At 48.0% G+C, this 16,757-nt stretch overlaps 1 protein-coding gene across 1 annotated transcript in view; it reads left to right on the top strand.

The window, feature by feature from the left end:
* FAM184B (family with sequence similarity 184 member B) overlaps positions 1-15,430 on the top strand; it is a 153,056-nt gene extending 137,626 nt beyond the window's left edge. Inside the window, exons 12-18 of the mRNA XM_033213844.1 lie at positions 2,722-2,876; positions 5,699-5,871; positions 7,982-8,128; positions 10,849-10,966; positions 12,391-12,495; positions 13,941-14,140; positions 15,337-15,430. Coding sequence (XP_033069735.1) covers positions 2,722-2,876; positions 5,699-5,871; positions 7,982-8,128; positions 10,849-10,966; positions 12,391-12,495; positions 13,941-14,140; positions 15,337-15,430 — 992 coding nt within the window. The remainder of the gene's footprint in view (positions 1-2,721; positions 2,877-5,698; positions 5,872-7,981; positions 8,129-10,848; positions 10,967-12,390; positions 12,496-13,940; positions 14,141-15,336) is intronic.
* Positions 15,431-16,757: the final 1,327 nt, after the last annotated feature.

Here is a 16,757-nt window from a genome sequence, read left to right as displayed (position 1 = left end):
AGGGGCTCTGTGGACTCTGTGAGGCCAAAAAATCATAGTCTTCAAGGGAAGGCGTGAGCACCTAGAACAATGGCAGGTTGATATGAGATATTCCTGAAGCTGATTATTCATCTTCTGATATCTGTGTGAGACACAACTGACCTGTAATACCATAGGTCCCTGTGAGAGGGCAGGGAGGGTGGGTGTTTACTAGCGGGTTGGAACCTAGACATGCTGGATGGATGGATGGATGGATGGATGGATGGATGGATGGATGGACGGACGGACGGACAAGTGGATGGGGGTGTGGGTGAATGGATGGTTGGGTGGACAGGTGGATGGACAGAAAAATGGGTCGATGGATGGACAGGAGGAAGGATGGATGGATAGATGGATGGATGGACAGATAGATGGAGATGTATGGATGGGCAGATGGGTGGGTGGACAAATGGGTGGACACACAGATGGATGGGCAGATGATTCGGTGAGCAACCGATGGGTGGATCGGTGGATGGATGAATGGATGGACAGACGGGTAGACAGACAGATAGGTGGACAGATAGATAGGTGGGTGGATGGATAGGTGGATGGATGGATGAGTAAATGGATGGATGGATGGATGGATGGATGGATAGATAAGTGGACGGGTGGATGGATGGACAGGTGGATAGAGGGATGGATGTGTGGATGGATAGATGGATAGGTAGATGGATGGATAGATGAATGGTGGGAAGATATGAGAGAAGGAGGAGGGTAAAGAATGAATACCTTATAATTTATGATTTGGTAAAAAGTTTTATTGCATATATCTTGTGATAACAGTTTTCAAAAAATGGGGTTGTGTTTGGAGAATTTTTTTTAAGAAAATAAGCTATAGAAATCACTTTATCAAAATTCTGCTGGAAAGGAAAGATGATCAAGTAAATTTTTCATCTTTTTTTTTTTTTTTTTTTTTTTTTTGAGACAACATCTTGCTTTGTCACCCAGGCTGGAGTACAGTGGTGCAATATCGGCTCACTGCAAGCTCCACCTCCCGGGTTCATGCCATTCTCCTCCCTTAGCCTCCCCAGTAGCTGGGACTACAGGTGCCCGCCACCACGCCTGGGTAATTTTTTTGTATTTTTAGTAGAGACGGGGTTTCACCATGTTAGCCAGGATGGTCTCGATCTCCTGACCTTGTGATCCACCCACCTCAGCCTCCCAAAGTGCTGGGATTACAGGCATGAGCCACCGCGTCCGGCCAATTTTTCATCTTAATATCATCCAAATACACTACGCTTTTGCACGTGTTTAATATAGTTAACCTTTGAGGGCAGGTTAGTAAGCTTATAGGAAAGCTTTTATAACTAATACACTTTTATCACCTCATCCATTTTCACTCTAAAGATCGTTTATTTTACAACTACATGTTGAGCACTTGCTCTGTACTAAAACCTGTGCTAGGTGCTTATGGAATGATCAGAACAATGTTTCAAAGGTTATTTTCAAAAACTAAAATACAGAGTCTCAAAAGCTCATTACAGAAAAGTAAAGTATCACATTTACAAGCACTTAAAAAGTATCTTTTTTAAAAGGAATATCTCACTAAATAGCATCTGCTCTATCAGAAAATATTCATTTTGAAATAATTGTTTCAATCATGCTGGCAAGTGTCTAGTGTACTAGAAATCAGTCTCCATCCTCAGAGGGGAAGCTCAAGTTTCTGGTCTTACTCTCCCCTGAGTTTAAGAGAATGTACACATTTCTTCTGGATGATTCCATTTTAGTTCCTATCCTGCTGGGATGACATGCCATCTCCTGCCTCCATGATCCAGCCAAGACCCCACACCCGTAGAAAGAAGAACCAGTGAACATTTTGTCTTTTTAAGAGTTGACATTGACCGGGTACGGTGGCTCACACCTATAATCCCAGCACTTTGGGAGGCCAATGTGGGCGGATCACTTGAGGTCAGGAGTTCGAGACCAGCCTGGCCAAAATGGTGAAATCCCATCTCTACTAAAAAAAATTCAAAAATTAGCTGGGCATGGTGGTGCGTGCCTGGTCCCAGCTACTTGGGAGGCTGAGGCAGGAGAATCGCTTGAACCCAGAAGGTGGAGGCTGCAGTGGGCCAAGATTGTGCCCCTGCATTCCAGCCTGGGCAACAAAGTGAGACTCCGTCTCAAAAAAACAAAAAAAGAGTTGACATAAATTTCAAACTTTCCAACTTGAGACCATCGCCCCCAGAAGAGGCCTTTGGGTCATTTGATAATTGCCTGTTCTTTACCTGGTCTCCTAACTTGATGCTGAGGCCAAGTGTTGTCACAGGATTTGGCCCTGGGCTCAGGCCATGCTGCCCTCACCTGCCACCCATCCTAACCAACCAGTAGAGGGCAAGCAGGGGGTTCAGAGTGAAGAACTACTTGAAATTTTGCATCCCAACTCCACCATTTAATAGCTGTGTGGCTTTGAGCATTGTACTCACCCTCTCTGATGCTCAGGTCCCTCATCCTAAAATGGAGCAGGGGTGGGGAGAGGGGGATAATTCATACCAGAAAAGATGGTTGTGGGACTTAAATGAGAACAGTTTTCACACATGGCCCTGTTGTTACTGTTATCTTGGAAAAGGTTTGGAGAACTCAACCCACCACAAGCCTTCAGCAGCCACTCACTTCATCCACCCCCACCCCAGAGACTATTGTCCCCACGAGACAGGCTTCAGCCTAGACCCAGCACCTAACTCCCTACTGCTCTCTCTTTTCCAGAGTCCCTTAGGCAGGAGCTGTCGGAGCAGCAAGCTGCCTGCTCTGAGCACCAGAAGGACTTGGAGGCACTGCAAGCCGAGCTGAGGGCTCTGGGCAGACAGCAAGCCAGCAGCCAGTGTCCAGGAGACAGCGAGGACCACATCATCACCACAGAGGTCAGCACCCCTGCCCTTGCACCAGCCACACCCCTCCCAGAGCAGCATCGGCCTCAGTGAGAAGCTCCATAAAGGATGGGCTCTGAGGCCGGGTGCAGTGGCTCACACTTGGAATCTAGCACTTTGGGAGGCCAAAGCCAGAGGACCACTTGAGGCCAGGATTTCAAGACCAGTCAGGGCAACATAGCAAGACTATGTCTCTACAAAAAAATCAAAAATTAGCTGAAGATGGTGGCATATGCCTGTAATGCTGGCTTGGGAGTCTGAGGCAGGAGGATCACTTGAGCCCAGGAGTTCCAGGCTGTAGTGAGCTATGACTGTGCCACTGCACTCCAGCCCGGGCAACACAGCAAGACCCTGTCTCAAAAAAAAAAAAAGGATGGGTTCTGGGTACTTGGTCATTCCCCTACCCCCTACCCCCTGCCTGAAGTGGGGAAGACCCTTCTCCACAGGCCTGTGGGATACTTGGTGGGCCTGCAGGGTCTTGTCTTTGAAAAGAAAAACAAAATGGTCTTAAGCACTGCATGTGATTTATAATTCAGATGCAATGGTATCTCAGGGTGTTGGTGCTAGACAGGCCCTTGATGCAGCTGGTCTGGGCTACTCGTTTGGATCTGCAGGGGAATTTCTCAGAACATTTTCCCAGATAGGCTCTGTCTAGACCTTGCTGTTCCCCCAAGCAGAGCCAGACTCAGTACCAGCTCTCCTTCCTCTTCCTGCTCAGACTTTGCCCATCAGCCCCTTCCCTGCATATCCATCATTCCTGGTCTAATTGGGTGGCACAGTCACCTCCTAACAGCCCAGCCCTCTCTCCCTGCAGTCCATAGTGTATGGCTTCAGGTATTCCCCCAAAGCCCAGCATCACTTTTCATAAAGCCTTTGGTGGTTCCCACTGGGGAAAGCTTCCACCACTGACTATGACCTACATGTCCTGCCATATCCCGTGTGGCTCATAAACCCAGCATCTGCACCCTCCCTTCATCCTTTGCCTGTGCCACTCCTTCTACCTGGGATGCTGCCCAGCATGTCCCATGCTGGGGGCCTTCCCTGGCACACAGTGGCCCCCTCTGGCTCTGAGATCCTGGAGCACTTGCTGTCAGGACAACTCAGTTGGCTTTAGGATCTACCACCTGGTCCTGTTGGGGACATGCCATTTCATGGACATCCTTGTTGCCTAGGCTGGATCAGAGTCTTTTGAGGATAACCCATCTGTTCTGCCTCATCGCCACCCCACCCCAACTCCCAGCCCTCAGCAGGGTCTCCACCAGTGCCTGTGGATGGTGAGGATTCGTTGGTGGCCCGGTCCTGCTGAAGGTGCCGGGGACATGGGAATCATGTGTGCCAGATTTAGCTGTTGCTGAGCATAGGAAGGCAATTTCTATGTTTATGTGAAAAATATTAACAAATGATGAATCACAGATTAGCCCAGTGGTTGGGTCTAGCAGAGGGAAGACAGAACGTGTTCCATTAAGTGTTTAGAAGGCTGGGAGCCACCAGTACCAATGGGAGGGGACAGGGGAAACATGGGATGATGACAGCTGGGGACTGGACCATGGAGGGAGTCAGTGTTTGCCTGAGGGCTCTGGATAGAAGCCAAGAAGCACTGAGTGCATGAGCTACTACCTGGCCACCTGTGCACCAGCCCTCACCTTGGCCCCATAGGAGGGAAGCCCTGAACCCTCGAGAAGGAAAGCGTGGTCTCAGGTGATACCCCACACAGAGAGCTGATGCAGGGGTGTCAGCAAAGAGGAACAGTCCAGGCCTCAGGAGTCAAAAAGGAAAGGGAAGGGGATATAATGCCAGACTGCAGGCCCAAGCTGGCCACTGCTGAGCTAAGTGCAGTCCGTCCCACTGGGATCTAATTCTCATATCTCTCCTACCCAGAGACCCAAGAGGGGAATGCATTTTTCCATCCGTTTCTGTCCTCCATTGGTCACAGGTTATCCTCACAAGGCAGTAACCCCCGCTGCTCTTGCTCTTCCAGGCTATGCATGTGAGAGTGCCAAGTGGATGCCCACAGGCATCCCACACCATGCCAACCCTAGGCCAGGAAGGCAGGGACATGGGGCCTGGGCCACAGATTCTCCCCATGCACAGCTGTGCAATCAGTGTGTGCAGTGAACAGATAACATGCACAAGTGGTCGGTCATGTTTGAGTGAATTTGAAAACTGGAACATTCACTAATCACAGATTAAATCTGACCCCATCTGGTGTTGGACAGCAATCTTTGTGTTTCTACCTGAACTACTGACATTCTAGCACAATTTTATTTAGCAAGCATTCACATGGCACCTATAGAATACATCAGGCTAGGTGCTACAGGGTTGGAAAGATAAAGAGAGGAATAGCTCCCAATCTCGCCAAGGAAACCAGCATGGAAACATATTCTCTTCGGTGTCACCCTTTACGGAGCCAGAGTTAGTGCTATTTGGTGGCATTAGAGAAAGCTCATCAGCTCTCCCCTGAGAGGTGGGGAAGACTTCACTGAGGCAGTGTCACTTCACTGAACACTTCACTGAGAGAGGCAGGGAGGGCACCCCGGCAGGTGGAGTGTGGTTGGTGTTCATTTGGATGCAAGCCCCATTCTTGGCTCAGCAGTTTTATTAAACTCTAAGGGCCAGATTTGGCCAACACCCAAAGAAGGAAATTTTAAGAGACTGAATGAGAGTCCCTGCAGGGGACCCATCCAGGCTCCAGCCTGGGCGGGTCACCCGTGGGTCTCCATCTCGCCGCAGCACATCTCTGGTCCTTTGTAACTTGTCCACTCCTGCGCCTCCTGAAAACGCCTCCTGAAAACACCTCCCGGTTGCCTTCTCCTCAGGAGCGGGGCAGCTCGGGCCAGAGCGGCTCCCCACCGGGCGCTTCTGGGCAGGGTTCCAGCGAGGGATGCGGACTCTGGGAGGAGAATGCGCAGCTCCAGGACGCGGTGCGGCAGCTGCGCGCGGAGGTGGAGCAGCATCAGCAGGAGGCGCAGCAGCTCCGCGACCAGCGCAGGTGGGTGACCGCCCCCTGCCCCCACTCGCCAGCTTCCCTCCCTCCTCCCCCTACTGTGGCTCGCTGAGCCTGAGACCTGAAATGGGTCACTCCCTCGGCATCCTGCCTCACAAGACACTGGACACTTAATGCGCCAGCATTTCACAGATGTTACTCCTCTGACCCATGAAATGTCCCAGAGTTCCTGAAATTCTAGATCTCAAAACTGCAGACGAAGTGCCTTAAAATGGAAAAGGGAGTCCGGCCAGGCATGGCGCCTCACGCCTGTAATCCCAGCACTTTGGCTGGTAGAGGCGGGCAGATCACGAGGTCAGGAATTAGAGACCAGCCTGGACAACATAGTGAAACCCTGTCTCTACTAAACATACAAAAATTAGCCAAGCGTGGTGGTGCCTGCCTTAAGTACGGATTCTCCAGAGGCTTGGGAGGGAGGGTTGCTTGAGCCTGGGAGGTGGAGGTTGCCCTGAGTTGAGATCGTGCCACTGCACTTCAGCCTGGGTGGCAAAACCCGAACGTGTCTCAAAAACAAAAGCAAGCAAACAAAAAACCTGGCCTGTCGGCTGTTGTAGAGTGCAGTGGAATGTGTGCAGGAGGCTTGGCATGTCCCTAGCATGAATGAAGCGCTTGGTTAATTGTAGAAGTGAATAACCTATCATCAATCTCGAACTCAGAGCCTTTTTTCCCCTTGTTGGAAAGTTTTTAATGCAAATTCAATTTCTTTAAAGACAGAGGACATTTCATATTATCTATTTCTTAAGTGAGCTTTAGCAGTTTGTATCTTTCAAATAATTCATCTACTTCATCTAAGTTTTTGAATGCCCTAATGCCAATCATAAAATTGCTCATAATTTTTTTTGTCATTTTAATGTCTTGAGGATTCCTTTTTTCTTAATATTTGTCAACTGTGTACACTGAACCCTGTTGTGTTGACCCAAAATTGCTTTGAGCCTTGACTGGGCTTGTTCATTTAATTTCCTCCCTTCCCCTCCCCTCCCCTCCCGTCCCCTTCCCTCCCCCTTTTTGGAGACAGAGTCTTGCTCTTTTGCCCAGGTTGGAGTGCAGTGGTGTGATCTCAGTTCACTGCAACCTCTGACTCCCAAGTTCAAGTGATTCTCCTGCCTCAGTCTCCTGAGTAGCTGGGATTACAGGCAGACACCACCATGCCCAGCTAATTTTTTTTGTATTTTTAGTAGAGATAGGGTTTCACCATGTTGGTCAGGCTGGTCTCAAACTCCTGGCCTCGTGATCCTCCTGCCTTGGCCTCCCAAAGTGCTGGGATTACAGGTGTGAGCCACCGCGCCCAGCTCCATTTAATTTTCATAACCACCTATTTTGATAAAGGAGGGATAAAGATTCAGGGAGTGGCTGGGCATGGTGGCTCACGCCTGTAATCCCAGCACTTTGGGAGGCTGAGGCACGTGGATCACCCGAGGTAAGGAGTTCAGGACCAGCTTGGCCAACATGGTGAAACCCCCATCTCTACTAAAAATACAAAAAATTAGCCAGCGCCTGGTGGCAGGCACCTGTAATCCCAGCCACTTGGGAGCCTGAGGCAGAACCGCTTGAACCCGGGAGGCAAAGGTTGCAGTGAGCCATAGATCACTCCATTCCACTCCAGCCTGAGCAACAAGAGCAAGACTCTGTCTCAAAACATAAAAACAACAACAAAAAACAAGGTTCAGGGAAGCTTTCCACTGCATTGTAGTTGTTAGGAAAGACTGGTCTCCCAGGTCTCAAGAGTCCCAGCATTCAGGCAATACTGATAGAGAATCTTGGCCTCCTGCCTCCCCGCCTGCCCCAAGTGAAGAGCGTGTTTTCTGGGGCTCCCCTGCAGGGCTGCGCTCCATCGCTTCCGCCTGAAGGCTGTCCCCATGCTCAGGTTTCTCCTTCTGAGATGGGAGGATGCTGAGAAGGGGTCGCATAGTGGGGGTTTGTCATGGACTCCACAACTCGGAGACCTCAGCTCTCCTTATCACAGGTGTCCTCAGATCACAACGTCTCCCCACTGAGGTCTCCCAAACTGGGTAGCAACGAGGGGAATAAACCCCAGAGCCCAAGGGGCGCCATCCCCGGAGCTGGGCAAGCCTGGCTGTGCTTTCATCCACCACAGGTTGCTGGAGGAGACTCAGCAAGCCCTGCGGACCAGGGAGGTGGAGACACTCCGCCAGGAACACCGGAAGGAGATGCAGGCCATGGTGGCAGACTTCAGTAGTGCCCAGGCCCAGCTCCAGGCCCGGCTGGCTGCCCTGGAAGCTGAGTAAGTGAGGCCTTGGGCCCCAGGGAGGGACTAGCAAGTGTGCCATTCAATAGGGTGGCCAACTCACCTCAGTGGCCCTGGGCTTTCCTGGTTTTCAAATTGAAAGTCCTGGGTCCTGGCCAGGCACAGTGGCTCACACCTGGAATCCCAGCACTTTGGGAGGCTGAGGCAGGCGGATCACTTGAGCTTAGGAGTTGGAGGCCAGCCTGGCCAACATGGTGAAACCCCATCTCTACTGAAAACACAAAATTAGCCAGGTGCGGTGGCACACGCGTGTAATCCCAGCTACTCCCAGCCCAGGAGGCAGAGCTTTCAGTGAGTGGAGATCAGGCCCCCGCACTCCAGCTTCAGCAATAGAGCAAGTTCTGGGTGGGGGACGGGTGCAGGAAACAAGCCAGGGGCTCATCAGTCTCCCTTCATTTTAGGAGACTGTGCTCCCCTTTCCTGCAGGGCACTGGGAATCTGTGAGGATGAGCATTGGTTTAACCCTCACACTTGGAAGAAATCAGAAGGATCAGGGCTGCTCAGTTATGAGCATTTGCTCTGTTCTAATCTGTATCATCTCATTTCATGTTCACAACAGTCCTTCAGGGTAGAATTGTTCTTCCACTGGTCCCTCATGCATACATATTGCATGTATTCATTCAAGGAATATTTGTTAAGGACCCATTGTATGCCCAGCACTGCTTTAGGCTCTGGAGTCACAGCAGGGAACAAAACAAAGCAGTGCTCTCATAGGCTCACAAATTCTGCTGAGGATTCAGATAAGAAATAAGCAAACAGGCTGGGCTTGGTGGCTCATGCCTGTAATCCTAGCACTTTGCATGGCTGAGTCTTGAGCCCAGGGTGGATCGCTTGAGCCCAAGAGCTGGAGACCAGACTGGGCAACATTGTGGAACTCCATCTCTACAAAAAATACAAAAAAAAAAAAAATGCTGGGCATGGTGGTGTGTGCCTACAGTCCCAGCTACTTGGGAGGCTGAGGTGGGAGGATCATCTGAGCCCAGAAGGCTGAGGTTGCAGTGATCCGTGATTGCACCACTGCACTGCAGCCTGGACTACAGAGAGAGAGAGACTGTCTCAAAACAAAACAGACCCTGTCTCCAAAAAAAAAAAAAAAAAAAAAAAAAGTTAACTTCATACCAGGCAGTGAAAGTGCTAGAAGACAGGATTGGGAGTGGCAAGGGTGGGCAAAAGAAGGCCTCTGCGAGGAGGTGATATTTAAGGACAAGGAGGTGAGGGCACTCCTGAGGCATCTGGAGGAAGAGCATTCGAAACAGCTGGAACAGCAGGTGCAAGGGCCCTGGGCCTGCTTCACGCTCCTGAAAACAGCCAAAAGGCTTGTGTGGCTGAACAGAGGGAGGGGGAGGGGAGGAGAGCTGGGTGAAGGAACCCCTGCCCTGTTGGGAAGGAGTTTGGACGTGTTCAGAGTGCCCTGGGAAGCCATCACAAGGCACTGGGCAGGAGTGACATGCCTGACTTGCCTTTTCACAGGGTCACTTCTGACTGCTGAGAAGAAATAGGGGGAGGGGGTGACTAGCAAGAAGACCATTTAGGATGTGATGGCAGCAAGCCAGGTCCAGACAGGTGAAGCCACTTGCCCAAGGTCAGGCAGCATTAATTGAGTTTAAATGTCACCTGTGTGACCTTTAGCCTGAGCTCTTAAAAACGTCTCCACTGTCTCCAATACAATGCAAATCATCCAAAAGCCAGCAGGAAAGCTTTTACCAGCTACAGTCTAAGGAGCACTTACTATATGCCAGGCTCCCATTATCACATTGAATTCTCACAACCACCCAGTTTCATGCCCACTTTAAAAGAGAGGGAACTGAGGCCCACACACAGCTGAAATGATGCCCAAGGTCTAGAAAAAAGCAGAGCCAGTATTAGAGCCGGGTCATCTCACCCAAAGCCCTGGGCTCTTACCAACTCTAGTCAGTAGATGATCTGCAGCCCCAGTCCTTCTCTCCCAATCACCCAGTAACTCCTCTGGGGCTTCAGGCTGAAAAAGCAGTGGGGGCTGGGCGTGGTGGCTCAAGCCTGTAATCCCGCCACTTTGGGAGGCTGAGGAGGACGGATCACAAGGTCAGGAGTTCCAGACCAGCCTGGCCAACATAGTGAAACCCCGTCTAGACTAAAAATACAAAAATTTACTGGGCATGGTGGCATGCGCCTGTAGTCCCAGCTGCTCGGGAGGCTGTGAGGCACGAGAATCGCTTGAACCAGGGAGGAGGAGGTTGCAGAGAGCCGAGATAGCGCCATTGCACTGCAGCCTGGGCGACAAGGCGAGACTCTGTCTCAAAAAAAAAAACAAAAAACAAAGCCGTGGGTAGCAGCCACTGACCGCACTCCGTGTCTGCCAGCAGATGGCGACAGAGCATTAAGAGAACCCTCGCAGCATTTTCCTGTCCTAGGCCGTTCTCCCAGCAGCATCCCTGGCTCTTGAAGCCCCCGCTGAGTGCACCATCTAGGTGCACACACGGGCCTTTGCTTCCTGGCCCTTCAGCCTTAGGGGACCTGACAGAGCTGGGATCCTGGGTTCTGCAAGCCATCTCCCCGGCGGGTCCTGGGCAAGCTTTTGCTGCTATCTGAGCCTCCCTGGCCGGGCTGAACACAGGATGGCATTCCCATCGTGTGCCTTGAGGCACATGTATGCCCATCTCCCTCCTTGTTGAGTAATTGCCATAAGGGGGACTTGACTGCATGCCTGCTTGGAACAGACTGAAGGATTCCGGAGAGAAGCTGGGGAAGGGAGCATCCAGGCCAGAGGACCTTCAGCTCATAGGCCGCCTGCAGACTCGCCTGAAAGAGAGAGAAGACATCATCAAGCAGCTCACGGTGAGGTTGTCAGGGGGCGCCTGGCCGGGCACTGCGGGCTTCTCCGGGAGGGGCGTTCACTTGCACCCAGCATTTCTCTAGGTGCCCTAACATCTTGCCTTATAAAGAATCCTTTCTGACCAGGTGCAGTGGCTCAAGCCTGTAATCCCAGCACTTTGGGAGACCGAGGCGGGTGGATCATTTGAGGTCGGAGTTCGGGACCAGCCTGGCCAACCCTATCTCTACTAAAAATACAAAAATTAGCTGGGTGTGGTGGTGGGCACCTGTAATCCCAGCTAGGAAGGCTGAGGCAGGAGAATCACTTGAACCCAAGAGATGGAGGTTGCAGTGAGCCAACATAGTGCCACTGTACTCCACTCTAGGCAACAGAGCAAGACTCTGTCTCAAAGGGAAAAAAAAAAATCCTTTCTTTTCTATTATTACAGAAGACATATGCACTAAAAAGTTAATACAGGAAAATAGAAGGCAAAAAAAATCATTTTACTCCCAAGTCCAACAGCATCTGCCCCATGTTAATATTGGTTTTTTAACTTACAGAATTTGAGAAAATCTACAATGGCTTAGGTTTGAATTATAGTAGAATCAGTGTTTTCATTGTTGATCTTCTTTTTGTAAACATGACCACCTGTTTTCTACTTAGCAAAGCCACTCCCTAGACCCCTTGAAAAGAACCGAGCTCGCTCTGATTCAGTATCCAACCAAGGCCTGCTGGTCATGTCTTTGGAATGTCTCCCCCTCTGCCTGCTCCTGCCTGCCCACCTCACTTCTGTATCTCCCTGTGCTTTGAAAATTAGGTGGCATTGATAAGGAATTATTGCTCATTTGCTAAGTGTGAACAAACGTATCATGGGTTTTTTTTAAGTAATCTTTATTTCTTAGACATTACATATCAATGTTTTTACAGAGAAAATTATGTAATCACTGAAATTTAGTAATAATACAGCAGGAGAGAAAAAAGTGGAAAATGATACACACAAACAAGATTGGCCATATTGTTAAAACAGGTAAAGTGGGGGATGGATTTCATTACCCTCTCTCTGTTTGTATATGTTAGACAACACAAATGTTAAAAAAAAAAGAGGAAGAAGGAAGGCAAAATCCTTTGCGTACCTGGGGGTTTTCTTTCTTTGCCTTAATTACTAACTTTCTGCAGTAAGTTACCTTCACATGCTAAGAACAGTTGGATTTCCAATTTCCAGGCAAGCATAAGCTTGCCCTTTTCTTTACAAGAGGGGCTGGGGACATAAAAGACAAAGAGCAAAGGTGCTTCCTCAAAAGCTTCAGTGTCTGGCAGCTTGATTCTGACTTCCCCTTCCTCCTCTGGACTTCCCTTCACTATTCTGCCCTCACAGCCATCTTCCTTCAAGTCAAACCCAGTGCTGTGTGGTTAGGCTCACTTAGACTCAGTTGTATTGGTTTTCTAGGAAGAGAGAAGATTTCACTATGCAGCATTCCCCAGTGCAATGTCCCACCGGAATCGGTCTTTCTCTTTCAATCCTCACCCGGGATATTTGACCCCTTCCATGAAGGTAAATTGGTTCTTCTCGTTTTAATGCATTACACAATTCCATTGATTTCGTTTTTCTTAAAGGTAACCACAGGTTATTTATGGGCTGGTGTACACTCAGAAAAATATTCATTGAAAAAAAAAAAAAAAACCCCACGAGAAATAGTCCAAAGTATTAACTGTGTTTGTATCTGGCTGGGCAGATTATGTGTGGTTTTTATTTGTTATGGGATTTTGTATTTTCCAAATTTTCTAGAATAAGTATGTGTTAGTATTAAGAATAGCTCTATCTAGGTGATGGGAGGGAGAAGAAGAGTAAGAATCTTCCACTTCTGTACATATTTCTGGAATTTTTCACAATGAGCATATTCACATCCAATTCTCTTATCTACTATCACAAAATCCTAAAGGTTCTTGAAAAATAGTATTTTTGGCTGAGAGCAATGGCTCACACCTGTAATCCCAGCAAATTTGGGAGGCCGAGGTGGGTGGATCACTTGAGGTCAGGATTTCAAGATCAGCCTGGCCAACTTGGTGAAACCACAACTCTATTAAAAATACAAACACGGGCCGGGCGCGGTGGCTCAAGCCTGTAATCCCAGCACTTTGAGAGGCCGAGACGGGCGGATCACGAGGTCAGGAGATGGAGACCATCCTGGCTAACACGGTGAAACCCCGTCTCTACTAAAAAATGCAAAAAACTAGCCGGGCGAGGTGGCGGACGCCTGTAGTCCCAGCTACTCCGGAGGCTGGGGCAGGAGAATGGCAGGAACCCGGGAGGCGGAGCTTGCAGTGAGCTGAGATCCGGCCACTGCACTCCAGCCTGGGCAACAGAGCAAGACTCCGCCTCAAAAAAAAAAAAAAAAAATTAGCTGGGCATGGTGGCAGATGCCTGTAATCCCAGCTAATCAGGAGGCTGAGGCAGGAGAATCGCTTGAACCCAGGAGGCGGAGGTTGCAGTGAGCTGAGATCGCACCACTGCATTCCAGCCTGGGTGACAGAGCAAGACTCCATTTTAAAAACAAGAAATAGTATTTTTAAAAATAGTTCACAGGACAATACACTTGTGACCTAACTAATGTGATCTCGTGTGTAGTTTTTATGTATCCTTCAGTGTGACAAAATGTAAGTTTTACTCCAGAAATGTGAATGCATTTGAGGGTAGGGTGGGCCCAGCCCCCGCTGGGGGTGTTATATGACCTTCTAAAATCTTAAACAAAATTGAGTTGCAAAACACATCCATCTCCAGAAGTTTTGGTTAAGAGGCTGTGAACATACATATTTACTTATAATACAAAATGAAGATTGGAGGAAAAAGTGCTTTAAAAAAATACCATGTAAGTATGTAAATGAAATTGTTGCTTCTTCGATACAATTTTGATTGGGTGAGCATTTTTTGCTTTTATAATAATGCTTTGTTTTGTTTTTTGCATTGCATTGCACTAACATTTCCAATAATACAAACAGAAAAAGAAGATGGAGGATGTGCCCAGCCGTGTGGTCAGCGTGCCGAACCTCGCTTCCTATGCAAAGAACTTTCTGAGTGGCGATCTGAGTTCCAGGATTAATGCCCCTCCAATAACTAAATCACCCAGCTTGGACCCAAGCCCCAGCTGTGGCCGGCTCTACAAACCCAACCAGTCTACAGATGCAAAAACTGCCACAAGGTTGTAGGGGATGTTGGGGACAGAGGCCCTTATTCTATTTCCCTGTAGATAAGAGGGAAATTAGGATTCTTTCTGGCACCTGCTAAGTACCTGGCATTTGGGCAATATAAAGAGTAGTAAAACAAGCCCTGCCTTGGAAAATGGTAATTTAGCCAAAAGGGAAGATTGTGTAAGAGAAGGGAATTATGTCATTCTTTGGAAGGGGTACTATTCCTGGTACCAAATTCCAGAAGGCCTTTTTCCATGGATGATTAGACAAGGGACACTGAATCACTTAGCTGAAAACTTCAGCATGGGTTATACAAAAGGTGGACTCTATCTGGCCTGGAGGTCTGAATTCAAATTAGTCTTCCTCATTCTTAGCTGTGTGGCCTTGGACAAGTCACTTGACCTCTCCAGGTCTCCATATCCTTGCCTCTAAATTTAAGATAATACAGCACCTATCTCATCAGACTAATGTGAGACTAAACGAATTAATTCATAGGATGTGCTTAGCACAGGACTTGGCACAGAAATCTCCAATATAGTTTCAGTATCATTACTAACATTATTCCTCAAGATTTACTGTATCACCTTGGAATTCTAAAGTCTCTTAATCAGGCCGGGCTCAGTGGCTCATGCCTGTAATCCCAGCACTTTGGGAGGTGGAGGTGGGTGGATCACCTAAGGTCAGGAGTTTGAGACCAGCCTAGGCAACATGGCAAAACCCATCTCTACAAAAAATACAAAAATTAGCTGGGTGTGGTGGTGTGCACCTGTAATTCCAGCTCCTCGGGAGGCTGAGGCACAATGATCGCTTGAACCCAGAGGGCTGGAGGTTGCCGTGAGCCAAGATCATGCCACTGTACTCCAGCCTGGGCGACAGAGGGAGACTCTGTCTCAAAAAATAAAAATAAAGTCTCTTAATCTGTAGGTTTGGTTAATCCTGCATAATTATCAGAGCTACAACCACTAAGTCTCAAAGGAACAATGGAGAACCAAACAATGGTGAACCTTCTGTTTTCAAAATGAGGATTAGGTACTCCCTCCCCAGCCCCATCCTTTACAACCTGTTTCCCATACTAATGTTGGCCGGTCCCATTCGGGTGTTTCTGAAGAGTAAACATGCAGTTACCTTTCCCTGAAAAGATGGTGGGTATTAAGCTGTTTCATGCATAATTTTCAAAACCATATAAAAAACCTTTTTTTGTTTTTAGGACACCAGATGGTGAAACGGCCCAGCCCAAAGAAGCCCAGCAGAAACAGGGCTCTCCACACCAGGAATGGTTTACCAAGTACTTTTCTTTCTAAGCTAATCTTTGGGATACATCACAGAGGATACTTGAAAAACATTTCTTTTAAATCAACTGATTGAAGGAATGAACTAAAACTGACCAACCAAAATAATATGCTTGTAATATGATTTATATATGAGAGCTAAAACAAATTTTGGCATTAACACTTCATACTGCTCTGCCAGGCACAGTGGCTCACATCTGTAATCCCAGCACTTTGGGAGGCAGACGGATCACTTGAATCCAGGAATTTGAGACCAGCCTGGGCAATATGGTGAAACCCTGTCTCTACAAAATATACAAAACTTAGCCAGGCATGGTGGTGTGTGCCTGTGGTCCCAGATACTTGGGGGACTGAGGCGGGAGGATCACTTGAACCTGGGAGGCAGAGGTTGCAGTGAGCCAAGATCAAACTCCTGCACACCAACCAGCCTGGTCTCCAAAAAAAAATTTTCCATGGTTCCATGGTGACAGTTCATTACAAGTATCTTGACATTAGACAAACCAGTGTTATTAAAAAGCATCTATAGGAAAATGTTATTAGCATTACTAATGACCTGTATGTTGTATTTCTAGTGTCCATAACATCATACTCCATTTTGTAGAATATCAGACTTTGTGATTTCCATGATCTACTTTAAAAGTGGTTGTACTTGTCCTTAGGATGCTAGTCAACTCCACTGGAAAGCTGTTTCTATGTAAAATGAAGCGATTCCAAAATGCACATCTAACCTCAATAGGAAGATGAATAAAAGGTAAAATAAATAGGAAAGCCAATTAAAAAGAAAACAAACCAAACCTACCAGAAATGGATGGTAGCATGCTTGGACTGAATATTTTCACTTCCTTGGTCTAAGACAAGCAGCAGATTATAGATGGGATAACATCTACCTCTAAAAGGACTTTGCAAGGATTAAACAAGATAACATAAGTTAATATGAATTGGAATTAAGTACCACAAGGTTTTTCTGTAAATAACCAATCCTAGCCCAGTTACAGGTCTCAATGTAATGACTGTAGTGTCAACTTGATCATTTGGGAAGGTCTCTACACTATCTGTTCTTTGAAGTCAAAGATCTTCTAGGCTGTGCACATGGCTCATGCTGTAATCTCAACACTTTGGGAGGCTGAGATGGGAGGAGAGCTTCAGGCCAGGAATTTGAGACCAGCCTGGGCAACACAGTGAGACCTCCATCTCTACAAAAAATAATTAGCCCAAAGAAAACAAAAAAATAAAAATAATAAATAAAAATAATAATAATTAGCCAGGCACAGTGGTGGGTGCCTGTAGTCCCAGCTACTTGGGAGGCTGAGGTAGGAGGATAGCATGAGCCCAAGAGTTT

This window comes from Trachypithecus francoisi, unplaced genomic scaffold (genome assembly GCF_009764315.1).
Source record: "Trachypithecus francoisi isolate TF-2019V2 unplaced genomic scaffold, Tfra_2.0 Lachesis_group1, whole genome shotgun sequence".
Taxonomy (NCBI): Eukaryota; Metazoa; Chordata; class Mammalia; order Primates; family Cercopithecidae; genus Trachypithecus; species Trachypithecus francoisi.
Note: the sequence above shows the minus strand (reverse complement) of the source record. Positions and strands in the feature narration are given on the sequence as shown.